A 17,478-nucleotide genomic window follows, 5' to 3' on the forward strand; every position below is an offset into this window, starting at 1 on the left:
TTACTTTGAAAACTGGTGACATGTTCAATGTTTATTTTACCCACTGTATCGAGAAGAACTCCAGAGGATGTGGAAGGTGAAGGTAACACTGGTCCCAGTTGTAATGTATCTTGTTTTTGTTTTTTCAACTATCCAAGCTTGCGTAGGAAAATATGTTAATTTTAGTGAACTCACCTTATAAATCCCCAACCAGCCCACTGTAAACGGGTGGGCCTATTCTCTGCTACTGAGAGGTCACTTAAGAGCACAAGGCTAAAGCAGCAGAAAATAGAAATCGCTTGAAAGATAAAAGAGTTATGCGATAAAAGACTCGACCACAAACAAGCGAGACATCTGCTGTATTGTGGAAACTCCAGTGTGTAAAAGAATGTGTGCAGACTGAGACTGAGTGTGTGTCCAGTTTGGCATTACACACTGTCCATGACATGGCTGCAGAGCAGATAAGCTTGTCTTATCTTTGTTGCCAACTCCTACCCCCAGACAAAGTGACCGGGAGGAGAGCAGACAGCAGTGGAACAACTCTGAAATAATGCCTCTATTGTTCAGTCTATTTACACCCCCCTCCTCTCCCTCACACACACTTCAAACATTCCCCACCCTCTGTTTATTGCTGCGAAAAAAAAAACTCAACAGTGTTGCTTTCTTTTTGCTTCATCATGGCTGCCCCCTTGTTCACTCTGGCTTCTTCACAGTCTCATCTTTGAAAGGTGCTATAAATACAGCATATGCACCCGCACCCACGTAAACACACTCTAACTCCTCCAACTGGCAGCACCCATGGGAGCCACCCTACCACAAACACAAAGCCTAGCCTCACACTGTTTTGTCTCATTTATCTCTCTCAGACTTGTTCCACCTTTCTGCCAACTTCCAATAGAAGTTTAAACATCGGGATGCCACACTGCAGCTAAAGAGCGAGACAGCACACACGCAAATCAGCACTGTTTATCAGTGTGCAAACAAACCACACATGCAAAATATTTGGGGCGCCCAGATCTCTTAAAATGCATATTTGAAAAGGGAATCCCTTACTTCAAGAGAAGCAAAGGGATGTTTGAAGCACTGCACTGTTTTTTAAAAACTCTTGCAAAGCCAGACTGTTCAACTTGCACATCTTACACATACTGGATTCATTACTGTAGCACTGACACACCTCATTGCTCAGTTCATTAGGTTTTACTGTAGGTCTGCTGCTACAGCCTTATGGCAATTAGCATGTTGTTTGTAACAGTGATAGGTTCTTAGTTAATTTTATTTTGTTTTATTAAAGATGCATTTTTTTAGTCTTCATTGCAAAATGACAATAGAGTGAAAACAGGACAAAAGATTATGGGATGACAAAGTGGGGCAGGATTTGAACCTGGTCCTTTGCATTAAACATGTGGGTCACTTGCTCTATCCAGTAAGCTAAGCTAGCTTAAGACACATTCATGTGACGAACATAAAACTATGACATAATCAAAACTACAATAAACTTAATGCTAATACCAATACCTATTTTGAGTACTATTTAGAAACACTTGGGGCTAACTAAAAGCATATAACCTGTAGGACATAGTTTTTAAACATGGCCTACCAGCCTAGAACCATTTATCTTTAATCTTTAGCAGCTGATGAGTCAGTTCTGTTGCATAAGTGCCCTGCCTTTAGATATTTTCTCTCATGGAGAGATTAAGAAAGACCACTGTGGTCCCTTATAAAACCCCAGCACACACGGTTCACCTCCCTTTGCCCTTGGCCATGCTGAGGATCGTTGAATATGATCTGAGCCCTGCAGCAACATCGGAAAAGACAAAGATGGACGTTCCATAAATGCTGGCAACTTTGGACTTCCATGTGGCCTATTTCCTCCTGCCTGAGTCACCAGGCTGTGGCAGGCTGTGGCCCCATCTGCCTCATGCCACTCCAAAAGAGTGCAATTGACAGCAGCAATTCATGAAACCCATTGCTAGCGATAGAGACAGAGGCAGCATGTACAAGTCAAGGCGACTGGACAACAAACAAACAAAAAAACAACAACACAGTAGCTATTGGACATAACTCAAGTTATGTTAAGTCTGCAGCCGTTAAGTTTTCTGCTTAGAGGCCCTCTGGCTTCTTCTTTAGTTGATAATTCTTCAAAAGGAGATGAGTGGTGTATATTATGGGATTAGGAGATCAGGGTGCCTGGTTACTACCTCCTATATCAGCAAACCTTCCTAACCTGAAAGCCAAGGGGTCACATTTAACAGAACATTAAGGCAATTTTGTAAATTACAGTCATACTTAGAAACAAGCATTATCCAGGGTATGGTCATTGACTAACTACTGAAGTCCTTAGCTAGTGAATGGTTTCACAGTCAAATCTACCATAGCCACTGTGGTTTGCTGACTATAAATTTAAAGCCTCAAGTTTTGGTCAGTGCCATCTTCGTCTTTTAAATGTCTTGACAAAGAGCTGGATCTGACTGGGAAACCAAGATCACTTCCTGCTAACACAGTAGAGACTTGTCCGTCATGTAATTCAGCCATTCAGATCATAAATACATACATAAGTAGCCATACTTATGTTTGTATTCAGAAGAGTCATTCCAAAGAACTTTGACGGTTTAAGGCCTCACATTTTAGACCTAGAAGCTACCTTCATGTTTAATACACAGTCTATGCTTCACAGCCTGCCATGGTGGCTAAAAAAAAGCCATAATGTAAATTAGATACACATTAGGCAAGAGAAAATTGCATACAGCCACGAATGTGTCGAGACAGTCCTACAGCTGCTTTACATTCCAGTCAACACCAAAGTCAATAGGCAAATGAGATCAAAGTGAGCATGTATATAATAGCAAATACACGCCAACCTGTTTCACGTAGTAACATCTGGGCATGATCAATTTTTATTCAAAGAAGCCTTACCTTTAGATTCTACTGCAGTAGGGCAGCATTCAATGCCACAAAGCAAAACAAATGTGCTAGACGGAGGCTGTTTGTATCAGGCATTATAAGGAAAGCACAGAATATATACGTGCACATAGTTTGTGTCCCGAGCTTACCATTCATAAAAATTCCAACTGCCAGTCAGACTACAGAAATAGTGAAGTATCAAGAATGAATGCCTGAGCAAATACTGAGAAAATCATCTAAGCAAGGAGTTGCTGCAATTTAGATACATTATGAATAAAAGCATTTTTACATATAAGGTTTATCTGGTCAGAAAACACAAAAAAATCATTTTAGGTTTTTGTCCTTGAGTGTGATGTCTAAGGTTGGGGTCAGAAGATTGCATACAGTGATCGTGGGCATGACTGTTATGGTATTTATTTTTTGAAACAATTTCTTTGAACTCTTTATCTTCTAGTAAGTGGTGCTGGTGGTTCTACAGTGTTATATAACTTCACAAGACAAAGGCCTATAATTTTCTCATAAATGATCATAATTGACTACAACTGGTGGATTCTCTTTTTCAGTATAAACAGGGTTTGTATGACAACTGATCAATACAATCAAGAAAGTTCAAGAAACGTCAGGTTCTTCCCACATGGTGGAAGGTCTCCTAAAGCAATCTTTTTTGCGCCACGGACCAGTTTATGCCCAACAATATTTTCACGGACCGGCCTTTAAGGTGTCGCAGAAAAATACAACAAAATAAAACTAGTACCGGTACCGAAAAAAAGAAGATTTATTCATAACACACGTGAAAAGACCCAGGAAAACAGAGTTAAAGATAAAAACGATAACAAAATAACGCTGAAAACCGATAAAAACCCTGAAAACCATACATTTCACACCTGAGCGTCAACTCTCGCGGCCTGGTACCAAACGAATCACGGACCGGTACCGGTCCGAGGCCCGGGGGTTGGGGACCGCTGTCTTAAAGCCATTTCTAAACAGCAGGTTCCAAGATGATCAGTTCCAACAACTGCACAATAATACGAGTTATTTGGCTACAGACCACTTTTATTCCAGACCACTTTGCCAAGGTCTGAAATAAAACCCAAATGGTTCCCCTAAGATTAGAAGAAATTAGGATGTTCAGGAGTAACCCAGGAACCACCAAGGTTCAAACCTGCAATTCATTCCTGGAACACCAGGAATACATCACTGTCCACAATAAAGTTTTCGATCTTTATGGACTGAGTTTGCTGACTAAGGAAAAAGTCCCTGTTCCAAAACAGACACCCTAAAGCTTCAATGAAATTTGCCGCTGCACATATGGGTCAAGCCAAATGCCTTCAGGAGTAAACCTGAGGCTTTCAAACCCAAGTACCACCTGTCAAGCATGGTGGTGGTAGTATCATCCCAAACACAGATCCAAACTCTTTTTGGAATGGGAAGCATCTGAAATGACCTTCCTGAAGACCCAACAACCCTACTGAAAGAAAGGTCTGTGGCAAGAAACAAATCATTTAAATTAACTCCACCAATTCTGCCAAGAGTGGTCAACATCCGGCCAAGCGTGTGGTTGAGTTGCAAATTGCTAAGGGACTAAATTTGAGCCTATATGTATGCATTTGACTGTTTTTTTACAGTAATTAAAGATGTATGCTGTTTGATCATGTAAAAAGCCCCAATTTACCATGACGTTCATGCCCATAAATGTATGTAACCTTCGGTAGACTAGAAAAAAAGAAGATGTTTTTAATCATTTTAGTAACCCTGTAAACTTTAGTCATCAGGAAAAAAAAAAAAAAAAAAAGCCCCCAGATGTCAAAGAAAGTCATTATATACGATACAGCAGCCACATTGTTTGTAAATGGTTTTTATTAGCAAAATAAGGGAGATGAGTCTACAAAGATTCTCCTTCCACGGAGAACATACACATACACTGACAGTTGTGGCAGTTTCTTTATATGAACAGATCCAGGATGACATTTTACATCACTCTCTTGCCAAAGTATTGCTGATCTATGATAACAGACCAGGCTTCCTTGACCATCAGTTTCCAGGATCCTCAAGCAGTGTCTCTACTCTCAAAAATCATCATTAGGCAGGATCCAAGAACAGCGCCTGAATTTTAAAACATTTCAGACCTCATCCTCACCTTCATAATCTATTCTGAGATTTAGTTTCTCTTCTCAACACCAAATTCTCCATAGCACCCCCCCCCCCAAAAAATACATTAAAATATACAGTAAAATGTGCCTACTCTGGTCTTAGTACTTAAAACACTTAAGCATATTATAAGCTCAGTGCCTCAGCTAACCATTTTTTGAATGGTTGGGAAGAATGGATATTTTACAGATAGTTTAAAAACCAGGACCCCATATTTGTGAGGTAAATGTAACAATATAGATCGCAGTATTGTACTGTGTGATTGGCTGACGAGGCCTTCCATTGTCAGGGTGGGTGGGAATTAGGGGACCGTGGAGGCTACATGTTGGTCACAATGGAGACCCATGTACCTTATAAACTAGAGGTAAATCCTCCTGAAAGCTCAGTGGTGTGCACACAGAAGATAGCAGAGACACTAACATATGAAAACAGTTTACCTCTTAATGACTAGAACAATTCAGCAGGCAAAAGAACAAGCATTTGTACTACGACCGCAGTAAAAGGCATGCGAAGGCACAAGTACCAACAAACTGGACTCAAAGGTTGCACCCCTTTTCTTCCCTTTTGGGAAGGGAGAAAAGAAGCATTTCCATCAACAGTGAAGTTTCATTTTCCAGAGACAGTGGCAGAAGGAACGGCAAAAAAAAAAAAAAAGAGAAAAAAAGATCTTTCTCAAAAACGGAAAAACAAAAAAGATGAAAAGAATTTTGCAGTGACGCCTTTACAATGATACAAACATCCTACACAAATGTAACGCTAGTTCCAAAGGTTCCAAGACGAAAAACATAAATAAAGCTGTTAAAAGTGGCATATAGTACAGCACTGGTCCGTGACTGATTTTCCCCATTCTTCTCATCTTCCCCACTAAAGATGCACAATAAGCTGGCTCCACTGCCTGAGGACACAAGGGGAGAAATAAAGAAACATGAAAGACGAGTAGATGGAGGAGGGGTGGTGGTTTAAGGAGAGGCTTTGCAGACCTCGACCTTGCCGCTATCGTTTCACATGCATCTAAATTAAGCAGAAAATGAATTCAAGCCTTTGAAAATAAGACGGCACAAATTTGCACACATCATTGATTAAATGATGGATTATTTTCCTTCTTTATGCTCCGATTACTTATATTCTGGAAACAAAAATATACACACACACACATATTTATATAAAAGTACGTTTTTAATCATCATGGAAAGATGTAGATATTCAAATAAGGCTCCAGTGGTTTACTCAACTCCCACTCCATCCTGGTGAGCACATAAGCAGTTGTATTCCTTATATGTGCCCTCATCCATGACACACGTGTGCGCCACATGTGAGGGCTTACTTACCAATAATAATAATAAAAAAAGGTTGTCATCTTCAGAAGAGTCCACAGTCTTTCAGGTTGTTCTTGATAATGACGTCAGTAACAGCGTCAAAGACAAACTGCACGTTCTTGGTATCTGTGGCGCAGGTGAAGTGGGTGTAAATCTCCTTGGTGTCCTTCCTCTTGTTCAGGTCCTCAAACTGACACTGGATGTAGGCAGCTGCTTCCTCGTATGTGTTGGAGCCTGAGAAAGACGAGGAGGTGGAAGTGAAGTAGCCCGGGAAGTTACCATGTAAGGAAGGGACAGGGAAAGCGTAATTTTTGTACGGCGCTAGGAAATGAATAGCATGGCTGGGCTTTATCCTGCTAAGTGTGCTTCCTTTGTACGAAAAAAAGAAGAAGAAATAAATGGCTAAATTGTTATGCCAAATGCTGGTATGGCCCTACATCATGATCAGGACATCCCTAATGGCTATAATGCTTTGATAATCCACTAATTAGGATGCATTTGAATTATTGTGTATAAAAAGCAGAGATTGAAAAGAAAAGTCGGCAGGTTTATGTAGACGAACATGCTGGGTTGAAGCAATAATTTGAGAAGGTTACTGGTGGTGGCCAACAAGTAGTCTGGCACATAGATGCTACACAAAAACAACATTTGGGTTAAGACTGATTACTGAGATTCAAAGATCGAGTGGTGGGCAGATTATCTCTTAGCTATAACTTTGTATTTAGCAGGAAAGTAAACAGTTTTAAAATCTGCCGTAAGACTTTGTTTTATAACAACACCAACTGAGGGTATCCTGACCACAATGTGAATCGATGAAAAAGGCTTTTTACTGCCAGACTCACCAGCGTATTCTGGGTAGCAGATGGTAAGAGGGCTCTTCTTGATTTTCTCTTCAAACAGGTCCTTCTTATTGAGGAAGAGGATAATGGAGGTGTCTGTGAACCACTTGTTGTTGCAGATGCTGTCAAACAGCTTCATGCTCTCGTGCATTCGGTTCTGAGGAGAAAAAGGAAAGTGACGATGGGTCTTTGTGCTTCGCTCAGTGATCCACGAAGATGTCACGAGCGGAACCGATCCTTCGCTTCTACTTCTATGACCATAGTGATTATAATACGCAAAGACAAAGTTCCTGCTGTGTGTGAACATAGAGTGCCTGCTATTATGTCATGTTCCATGAGTCACGCAGCTGAACCACTCACCATCTCTTCATCCTCAGCCAGCACCAAGTCATAATCACTGAGAGCCACGCAGAAGATGATGGCCGTCACACCCTCAAAGCAGTGGATCCACTTCTTCCTCTCAGACCGCTGACCTCCTACATCAAACATTCTGGGTTGAAGACAGGAGTGGGATCGTGTGAGCATGTTCCTCAGCATGACAGCTTACATTAGAGATAGTGCTTGTGAAATCCAGAGGTTTACAAAAAAAAAAATTACTACTCTGGCGAGTAGTGATAAAAGTACAGAAAACAAATGACTTTGTGGTTATAAATGAAAGATGAACTTTAAAAACATTACTACAGAAAACACTGAGGCATACAACAAGTATAAACACAAAGAGAGATTGAGAATAACCAAACCAGGCAACTCGTACTAGTTTCCTTTCCATGCAATATTACAGTGAATTACACATTCAACTTGCTAACTAAGCTAGCTTCATGAGACTAGTGTTATTTAACTCCACAGACATACCCTTATGGTAACATCTGGCTGACAAAACAAAACAAAAATAAAAAAACAAAAAGACAGCTAAAGCCAAAATGCCAAGCTTGAGCCAGATGTGATGGTGGCTACTTCCATCTTTCATATACAGGCTATCAGAAAAGCACTTTTCTAGTTTTACTTGAGAGGGCAATGTAGGTTCTGAATTGGGCTTACTTCAATTCGTGAACAGGACTATGATTTTCAATTAAGGCTCATCACAGATATCACTTTATATCTACAGTTTTTTTTCACATTTTTAAGAAAATCAATCTGAGCATACATTACGTGAGACACCTTTGTCCACCGATGTACAAAAACACACAGCTGTAGTGCAATAAGAAATACCAAGGGAACCATTCAAGGCCTCATTTAGCTTCTGTAATAGCTCCTACTGGTGTATAAAACTGCACAAGTCCCATCTGGAAATACTTTAGTTTTAAAGATGGAACAGGAGGCGGGCTTTTGAAAGGAAATTAAACCATACTTGGTGTTCAGATTAAATTGGAAGCAAATTCAACCAGATGAGTACCTAAACTAAATAAATACTTTGTTCTTGAGAAAACCTGTAAACTCCCGCATTACATAAAGCAATATCTACTTTGGCTTTTGTAAGTGAAGTGTGCTTTTATGGAGCTAATTACAGCGATGTGACGCTGAATTGGCTAAAAACATTCCTGGTATCATGACATCACCAAACCTCCTGCGCTCACTTCCTGTCTGTGTACATTAAAAGAGGGTGACAACTGAGTCATCGCTGATGTGCGCAACACCTTCGCAGACTGTGTCACAACTTACAGCTGTGAATGCATAAAGGGAATTTCTTTTGGAGTGAATGAGTCAGTAACAGGAAGGAAAACTAATTAAGACATCTTGTAAAACACTCTGAGCCAGTTGTTACAACAAAATTCTCACTTGAAGTGCAGGTCCTTAAATGTGAAGTGCGTCTCAACAATGCCCGTGGTTTTCACTCGGGTCCTCAGGACATCCTGCTGAGTTGGGATGTAGGTGGCCTGGGATATCCTGTCCAAATCGTTCAAGTAGCTGAGAGAAGGACATAAAGAAAAGGACATGAGGAGGGGAGGGTTGGAGAAAATGGATCAAGGTCACCTGTCTCTGCTCCCAGTGCAGGGAGGTGAAAACCAGGTTAGATTCTATATTCTGGTCGTAAAACTAGTCATTTTATGTACACATTTCAATACAGCCCTGTTTTACACATTTGAATTCAGTTTTTCAGTAGAGACAAAACAACAACAAAAAAAAAAGAGGAAGCTAGTGACAGTATAGAGCATTTGCCTTCGTGCCATTGTGTCTAAATTTAACAGTGGTTTTGTGGTTAGAGCTGTTGCCTCACAGCAAACAGGACCTTGGTTTTAATCTAAGCCCTGCTCTTTTTCAGTGGGGAGTGTACATTGTTTTCGCTGGTTGCGGGGTTCCCTTCTATGTGCTTTGATCCCTCCTACAGTCCTAACAACTTGCAGCTGAATTGGAAACTCCCTACGTGTGAGTGCGATTGTCTCTGTGCCTTAGCCCTGTAATAAACCAGCCATCTGTCCAGGGTGCTGTCCCACATTTTGTCAAATAAAGTACCTGCTGGGATAGACTCTCATTACCTTATATGGGAATAGCTGTGTACTGAAAATAGAAGGGTGGAATTCAATTTATTCTTTATCACTTCGAATAGGTTTTTGCTTTCTTGACAAAATTCTCGGACATCAGTGCAAACAAAAACAACATTCTCTGCCGACTGTAGAGCTGCAACACATGTATGAAGATAGAACATTTTGCAAACAGTAGAAATATTTTTAATCTTTTAAAATATGCAATACCGTTAAGTATATTAGACAAACTAAAAACACTTTGGATGCATTACGTTTTAAGTTGATACCTCAAGGTTACTGGTGATAATTTAAAAGGAAGGAGGGGGGATTAGTAACCTGTAGTTGTTAGCAGAAGCAAAGTAATTTCAATTTCATGCAGACAAGCCTGCTGTTTGTCCTGCAGGATATTATGTGGAGTGAAAAAAAAATAATTCAGAAAAGCCCCTGGACAGCAGGATAAGCGGAACTAATTAGAAAATGGACAACTGCTGCAATATAACTGCTGATGTTTGCTCTATAGAAGCAAAACAAGGTAGATGGCTTTCCAACCCTGAAAAATAATAAAAGGGAAAAAAAAGCTGCCTTGTGATAGAATTTGTTGAAGTGCCAGGGGCAATATATGCTAGGTTCCAACTAGTAAAGACATGTTCAGCTACAGAAATGTTTTGTTTTTTTTTACTGAGTTTTTAAAATCTTTAAGCATGTGCTAAATGTTCCTGTGCTGAAGGAGAAGGTCAAAGATTAAATAGTCTTTGCAGCCATCGCTCTTCAGGCACGGTAGAGGAAAGTAAATATTGACAGATTAAAAGTCCAGACACATCAGCCATACAAGTAGCTCTCTGAGTATGGTTGAAGGTTGGGGCAGCGTGTGTCTGGCTTCTGTGTTTACAGTGGAAACGCGCTCATTTTGGGCTCCTGGTCATCTGACGTGAAAGACTTTGTCATCGCCCGTCTTTTCTGCGGATGACTCACAGCTGTGGTGAACCCGGCGATTATTAACGTGGTTGCTTATGTGTTGGACTGCGTGACTCACTATGCTGCCGAGTCGTTGAGCTGATATTCGCGGGAGCGGCTGAAGCAGGCTTGAACACCTCCGTCCTTCCAGAGTCGCTTGATGACACCGGCCAGCTCAGCTGTCATGAAGCCTTCCTCTGCTGAGCCCGCCAGCACAAACAGTTGCCGTGCATCATCCTGAGAGAGGAGTCGGGGTGGTGTCAATATCATAAATCAGCCATCTCAGTCATTACACCACCATTGTGATTCACATGAGCTATCAAGCTAAAACACCAGTCACATTTTAAATACATCGCAGGGAAAGCTACAAATTAAAAGACCCAAATAAATGACCCTACTATTTTTATAATGTTATGTTGAAGGGCGTGTAAGCAGAGACTATTGTTCCTATTGACAGTGATCACTTAATGTAACTACCTGCTTGTTTCCCCAACACCACAAATTTACTTTGGGTTTCTACTCTAAACAGACCAAATTACAATCTTCTCTCTACTCACAGCTCTTGCTGGGTCACCGAAGTCGATCTTGAGGCGCCCCATGGCTCTGATGATGGCGATTATGGACTGGATAGTGTTGCTGTAGACCACAGCCTTGTACTGCTTGCATTCCTCTTCTGAGTAGCCTGCCTCATGGATGATCCTGTAGAGAAGGGGGGGGGGGGTTACTGGTTAGCAGTGGGCCTAACCAATTCTTCCTGCTGAATGATGTACAATTTTTTTTAATCACTTTTAGAAATCATTCTTCCTCTTTAGCTCAAATTTAGTATCACTTAAAAAAAAAAATCCCCATCTGCACAAATACTGCCTGGCCACAGTGGCCCTGAACTCTTTGCTCCTCATTTCTGGCTGCAGGAATTATGATTATCCAGGGAAAAGAAGCTTTTATTCACCCTCTTATAGTTGCACTCAGTGTTGGTTACTAGACAAAAGCATCAGCTGAAGTCACGCTACGTAAAAATAATATCTTGAAGTTCTTTCAGTTTATTTCGCACAAAAATTCTGAATAGAGCTTTGGTTTTGCTGCTCAGAAGGAAAGGCTTTATGCCATACTTCTGGCAGTCTGCAAAGCCACCTAAAAGCCCCAAACCAACAATGCGTCAGTCAGTCTTTCGGCAAATTCCATCTTCCTTACACCATCGCTGGCTTTCAGCCCTGAGTCCATCTTTTGCTCCTGAAGATGGGAGCTCTTTTAATGGTGGTTAACTTAAAGTGCCCATTTTCACTGAAACACGTCACCCACTGGAATCATGTGGCTCCAGTGTTTTGGTCTGTTTTTGAAGTGCTTAAAAACATGATAGTGCAGATGTAAGCCACAAGCAGAAAGATTAATCTGCCTTTTATTTTCTTAAATATCATTTTATTATTATCATCATTTTGTCTATAAAATAATAGAAAATCGTTAAAAATGATAATCGTCATTTCCTAAAGCATTTTTTTGCAGATTAACCCACCAAACCCTCACAAATTGGAGCTGAACCTCGAACAAAACCCAGAGAAGAATGGTGGTTGCTGAACCATGAAAAATACAAACCAATGGTATTACAGCATTGACGTCTAAGCACAGAAAAGGTTCATAACATCCTTAACTGCGTGATGGTGGTCACATCTACTCATTATAGTGTAGATATTATATTCTGACTGTATCGTTAGCATGATCTTTGTTAAAGAGTGCAGGTCGGGGGAGACAGAGACGCCGATCACATTGGGACTGACTGAAACTGACGCTGGCTTCAAAATAACTGCCTGGTTGCATTACAAAGAATGCTTCAGTGGCAAGACTTGCTCCTAGAAGGCTTTAATTTAACTAATCAAATGACTAAAGAGCCTTCAGCCAGTTATTTGAACTGTTCCAGCTTTACTTATCAGATGATGTAATTATTCATTTTGTCTTTTAACTGAATTTCTTTAGACCAGCTACAAACACACAATTCAGCTCTATTAACACTACACTAAACATAATGTAAACACTTTCCTTAAATCACTGTTTAAATCTGTCTGGGGACTGAATGATGATCTCTTGCTTGTCAATAACAAATAAAGTAATATTACAGTAGGACAGGTGCTGTAAAAAAAACAAAAAAAAAAACAAAAAAACTGTACAAATATATTGTGCTTCTGAGATGTGGATGGCTGGTGATTGATGATGCAGCCATAAACATTTATCAAAAATGTATTTCATATGCAGGACATTCGCTCGCACGCACGCACTGATGTATGCTGCTGTGTTGTTTCCATGACCATTATGCATGACACCTGTTTGTACTGCAACTTGCAGGGCGTATTACCACCCATAGAGACTATGATGGGTGTTTGACACTGTTTAGCTGAGGAAAATGAATACTCTTCCAGTGTGTAATCTAGTGTGGTGTCAGTTGTGCATCTCATCAGAGAAGCCAATGGAAGAAGAAAAAATAGAAGCGAGAATGGAGTTCATTTTGCTCGTTCAGTACAGGAGAAAAATGTACTCACTTCATCTGCTTGACAATTGTGCTTTTCCCTGATTCGCCAGCACCTGGAAAAGACAAACATAAATAAATAAATACAAAAGTGAACTTTACTTGAATATATCTGAAACCAACCCTTATATTAACCAGCCCACGAAAGTCTATGCCTTTACACGAGGATTCAGTGCGACCAAACAGCATGACGGGAAACCGTGAAAACGCAATCTGATACACGATCACGTCAACCAAAGGACAACTCCTAAACAACACTGTGATTGTATGAGTGCGCTTTGAGGTCTGTGCATGACTTTAGCGTTTAGGTTAAAGATTCTCTCTCAGCTCCGGACAGTTACAGCCTCTAATACCCTGATTCTTAAATCCCCAAAAATGGGACTGAATCTGTTGCTCTGTAAGCTGAATGCTCGCCTGGGATTTCTATCAGCATTTTCTTCACTTGGTATGAAGGCCGTGGGCGCATAACTAATGATAAGGAATTATTGACAGCAGCAGCGAGGTGCCTTTTCAGGATGGCAAGACACTAGGCGCTGACCACTAATCAGATTGACGTCAGTTTCCTTGATTGATGAGACAATACTAGTGGTGGAGTAGCGGGTGCTCATGAAGAGAATGCAACCGTCGGCATGGCTTTTGTGGATCTCGAAAACCTCAGTGTCATGATGACTCCTCTCGTTATTTCTGAGCCACAGTCACCTAAAGAGACCATGTGGCTCTGTGTGGGTCACATGTGGGTTTTGACTGCAAGTCCACTACCTATAACACATCCTTCTGCTCCCTTTCCTCTACCACACCAGTCCAGTGGGTGCGCCCTTTTACTGATATTTCTCTTTCACCGATAAAAGCCCATATGCAATATCTTTACAAACCACATTCATTAGACTTGCGTGCTCTAATGGGTATTACCATAAACTACATCAGAACTGCTAATGCACAATCAATGTCCTCATATTACATATATATAGTGAAGCAATTGGCCACTTCTTGTTGACGTAACACTCCTCTGCCAGTAGGGAAGGTGTTCCTAACCACTAAAGCGTGGCCATTCCCCCAAGTAAACACCCACAGCTCCTCTCTGTCAGCCCTAGAAACAGAATAAGAGGAAGTGGAATCATATCATGAAATCTACCACTATCTTTTACCTCGTGATGGAGTCAGCAGGGACAACATGGTGTGCTCTTGCATAATAAATCACCCACTTAATCTAGTTCCACTTTCTTTGTGATTGCAAAAACAAAACGACGAAGAAGAAGAAGAAGAAGCAGAAGAAGAAGAAAAAAGGGACATATTGCATTTTTTAGTGCCACTTCTTGTCCAGCCTGCCTTATGCAGTAAGACAGCATTATTTATAAAAACTTGAAAACAAAAGAAATACATATACACATATACATACATATATACACTTACTGCAGTATACACAGCTTGTGACTGCATTCCTGCAAACTTTCCTTCAGTAACAGCTGCATGCTGGCAGAGCACTGGCACTTCACCTTCAGTATAATTGGACGAAATTCACCTGAGGACACATTATTTTAATTACGTGTCACCACTCGGGTGCTGGAGCGCCCCTGAGGGGGTTGACGGTGCAGTGGCAGCTCCCCGTGCTCCGAGGCCAAAACACTCGGCTGTGTGAAGCCCTGCAGGACTTGCGCACAGACGGTGCAACCGCTGTTGCCTGAGCATGGCTTGCTGGTGAGCTGGCACAGTTGCACCCCTCGGCCTGCCCAAGACCCATTTTGACAATGTCGCTGGGAGTACTTTCCTACAGAAAGGTTGCACTAAGCATGAAATAGTTCAGAGCTGAGAAGAATCAGTTAATTAAAATCAGCAATTACTGATCATTCGGGATTAAGAATGACCATATTTCGGTACCCTTTTAGAGGGATTCCTTCATATTCAAGACGACAAATTATCAGTGACTCTTGAGCGAACTGTTGCTTAAATTCAGTGCAAATCACGAGAAGAACTTTCTTTATTATTACACCAAAGAAAGTTTAAAAAAGACATCTATGAAACATAAGCCACGTGTTTATACAAGTGAATTGACCCTGGTGTCTCAACAGCGACATAATCAGGGTGTGGCTTTCGTCAAAGTCTCACTATTTGAGGAACATAGAGAGAAAGTCGAACCGACTCGCTCTCTCCTTCACTCACACACACAGACCTTTAAGGGTTACTTTAGAACCACGGGCCTGACCTATCGCTCTTCATGCAGAGTCACGTTACACGCCCACAGCTTTGATACACCCACCCTAAAACAGCTAGAGTCAGAACCACTGGAGCAGCTGGTTTCTGTTTCTAGTGGTTCAAACTATTTTAGGAAAATTCGAGCAAACCCTTGCAGTGAAAATTGTGGTTTTCTTCCCCCCCTCTCTACTTCTTCCACTGAGAACAGAGCCGTTTCTATCTACTGACCGCAAACACATCTTCCCTCCTGGACCCTAGTTGGTCCTTTCCTCAAGTAGGGAGATGGGGAGGATATTTTAGAAGAATGTGATTAAAACGGCTGCTGTGGCCGGGCTGTCTCATTTATAGATTAACCATATGTTGCTGATAAATGTTGTGGAGAATGAGTAACGCGATACATGCAAACCAAAATTGCAGTTAGTAAAAATTCTCTTCATTCGTGCTGGCTTTGGGCTCGGATCGATGGCATGAAGATAAATTTGTATGGGTCATGGGGTTTAAGCAGTTCAGGGGCTCAAGGAGAGCTTATGAAGTTTGGCACAATGTGCTAAACACATTAGTGATGCCACATTAGCAGCAGGAGCCCAACACCACGGAACCCTTCCCTCTTTTAGTTTTCCACTCTTATTCAGCTGCACGCATGCTTCTTCCTCTTTTACATTCTCCCAGTCTCCTATAGTCATTTTCTCTTTATGATTTAATGTTCCTCTCACTCACTATCCAATTCCTCTTTTCCGCCCCCCTCCCCTCCTTCTCCCCCTTTCGGGGATTTAAGTATGAGTCACTCATGAAGGATTCCAGGAGCCTCGGAGAGGTGCTACCCGCCGCGGGAAACGACCACGCTAAATCACAGAGATCGATCTGCCAAAAAAGAAAAATCGACAACTAAAAGATTGCTTACCACGCGCACGCTGGCACAGACTGACCCATTCGATGTCTAATGTGCTTACAGCAATAAAAGAGTTATTTAACTACTTTGTCATCTCTGTTTACTGTGAGATGGGGGCCATCTTCAAGCCATCTTGCAAAACTGGTTTTATAATTAGTAAAAGAACAAAAATACGGGGGGAAAAAATGAAAGAGAGACCGATGACATGAGTCAGAAAAAGCCCGAGGTTTATTAATAAAATCTTCCCACAGTTGCGCGACAGCTATAGAACGAGTAATTAGGCTGAGGAGATTGTAATCTATTTTAGCATGTAGATATGAATAGTAGGATAATTGGGTCCTGGAGATGATGGAAATAAAATGAGAGCCATATTAAGACTAGAGCTAAATGAAAAAAATGTTTCGCAGAAAAGACCACATTTCCTCACTCTGCGAGAGACACCTGAGCCTGCCAGCTGGTTTGGACTTGACGCCCTACAAAGATTCAAATCATTTTTTTTCATGCAAATTGAGTTTTGCTTTTTTACGTCAAGGCAATTATTCTTTGCTGCTGACAGGGAGAGACCATGAGCCTGTAATTAACATTTAGGACAGCGCTTGAAAACCAGGTGGTCATCACACCAAATTGTGGCCAAACTGTGGCCACCTGTTGTATACAAATATCTCGACACCGGGTTGAGGTCACCACCGCAAGCTGCACAAAAGATTTAATGTTCTTTGAGTGCATCCAGAGGTATACAACAGCATCCCTGAATACACTGTTGACAGGGTGTGTTTAGAGAAAAGTATACTCATGAGTGGCTTGCAAATCACCAGCCTCAAGTCTACTCAGTGACTGTTTTTCTGCAAAGTAAACAATTCAAAAGCCCGACTCGGGTCCCCGTGCTTCACTGCACCGCAGCTTTTTTCATTTTTAATGCTCTCGTCGTTAGCACTGTTCTCGTCTTACAGGTCCTCTTTTTCTTTTCTCCTGGCATCTCAAACTCTGTGTGTGTGTGTGTGTGTCACTTCAGGCAGGAACCCGAAGAGGCCGAGCGGGTTACCTGGCTACCACACTGAATGGATCAAACACAGATGACAGGCGATGGAGCCGAAGCAGCCACGAGTGGCGCCACGCGACCTATTCTATCAGAAACTGAGAAGTGCAAAAGCAGTGCCACATGTTTTTGTGTATGATACATGTTTAAAAAAATTTAAAAAAACTAAACTAAAACTAATATTCTTCCCTACAGCGACGTAGCAGAAACTTGACCTTACTTGCTTGCTTTTACTCAGCAAGCCCCATC

At 41.3% G+C, this 17,478-nt stretch overlaps 1 protein-coding gene across 1 annotated transcript in view; it reads right to left on the reverse strand.

Annotated features, from left to right (window-relative positions):
• Positions 1-4,719: 4,719 nt before the first annotated feature.
• gnai1 (guanine nucleotide binding protein (G protein), alpha inhibiting activity polypeptide 1) overlaps positions 4,720-17,478 on the reverse strand; it is a 14,748-nt gene continuing 1,989 nt past the window's right edge. Inside the window, exons 2-9 of the mRNA XM_005740822.1 lie at positions 13,128-13,170; positions 11,157-11,298; positions 10,679-10,836; positions 8,960-9,088; positions 7,544-7,673; positions 7,187-7,340; positions 6,357-6,578; positions 4,720-5,923 (exon numbers count right to left, since the gene is read on the reverse strand). Coding sequence (XP_005740879.1) covers positions 6,388-6,578; positions 7,187-7,340; positions 7,544-7,673; positions 8,960-9,088; positions 10,679-10,836; positions 11,157-11,298; positions 13,128-13,170 — 947 coding nt within the window. The 3' untranslated portion in view covers positions 4,720-5,923; positions 6,357-6,387. The remainder of the gene's footprint in view (positions 5,924-6,356; positions 6,579-7,186; positions 7,341-7,543; positions 7,674-8,959; positions 9,089-10,678; positions 10,837-11,156; positions 11,299-13,127; positions 13,171-17,478) is intronic.

The sequence above is a fragment of the Pundamilia nyererei genome, unplaced genomic scaffold, assembly GCF_000239375.1.
Source record: "Pundamilia nyererei isolate P.nyererei 1_Seehausen unplaced genomic scaffold, PunNye1.0 scaffold00104, whole genome shotgun sequence".
NCBI lineage: Eukaryota > Metazoa > Chordata > Actinopteri > Cichliformes > Cichlidae > Pundamilia > Pundamilia nyererei.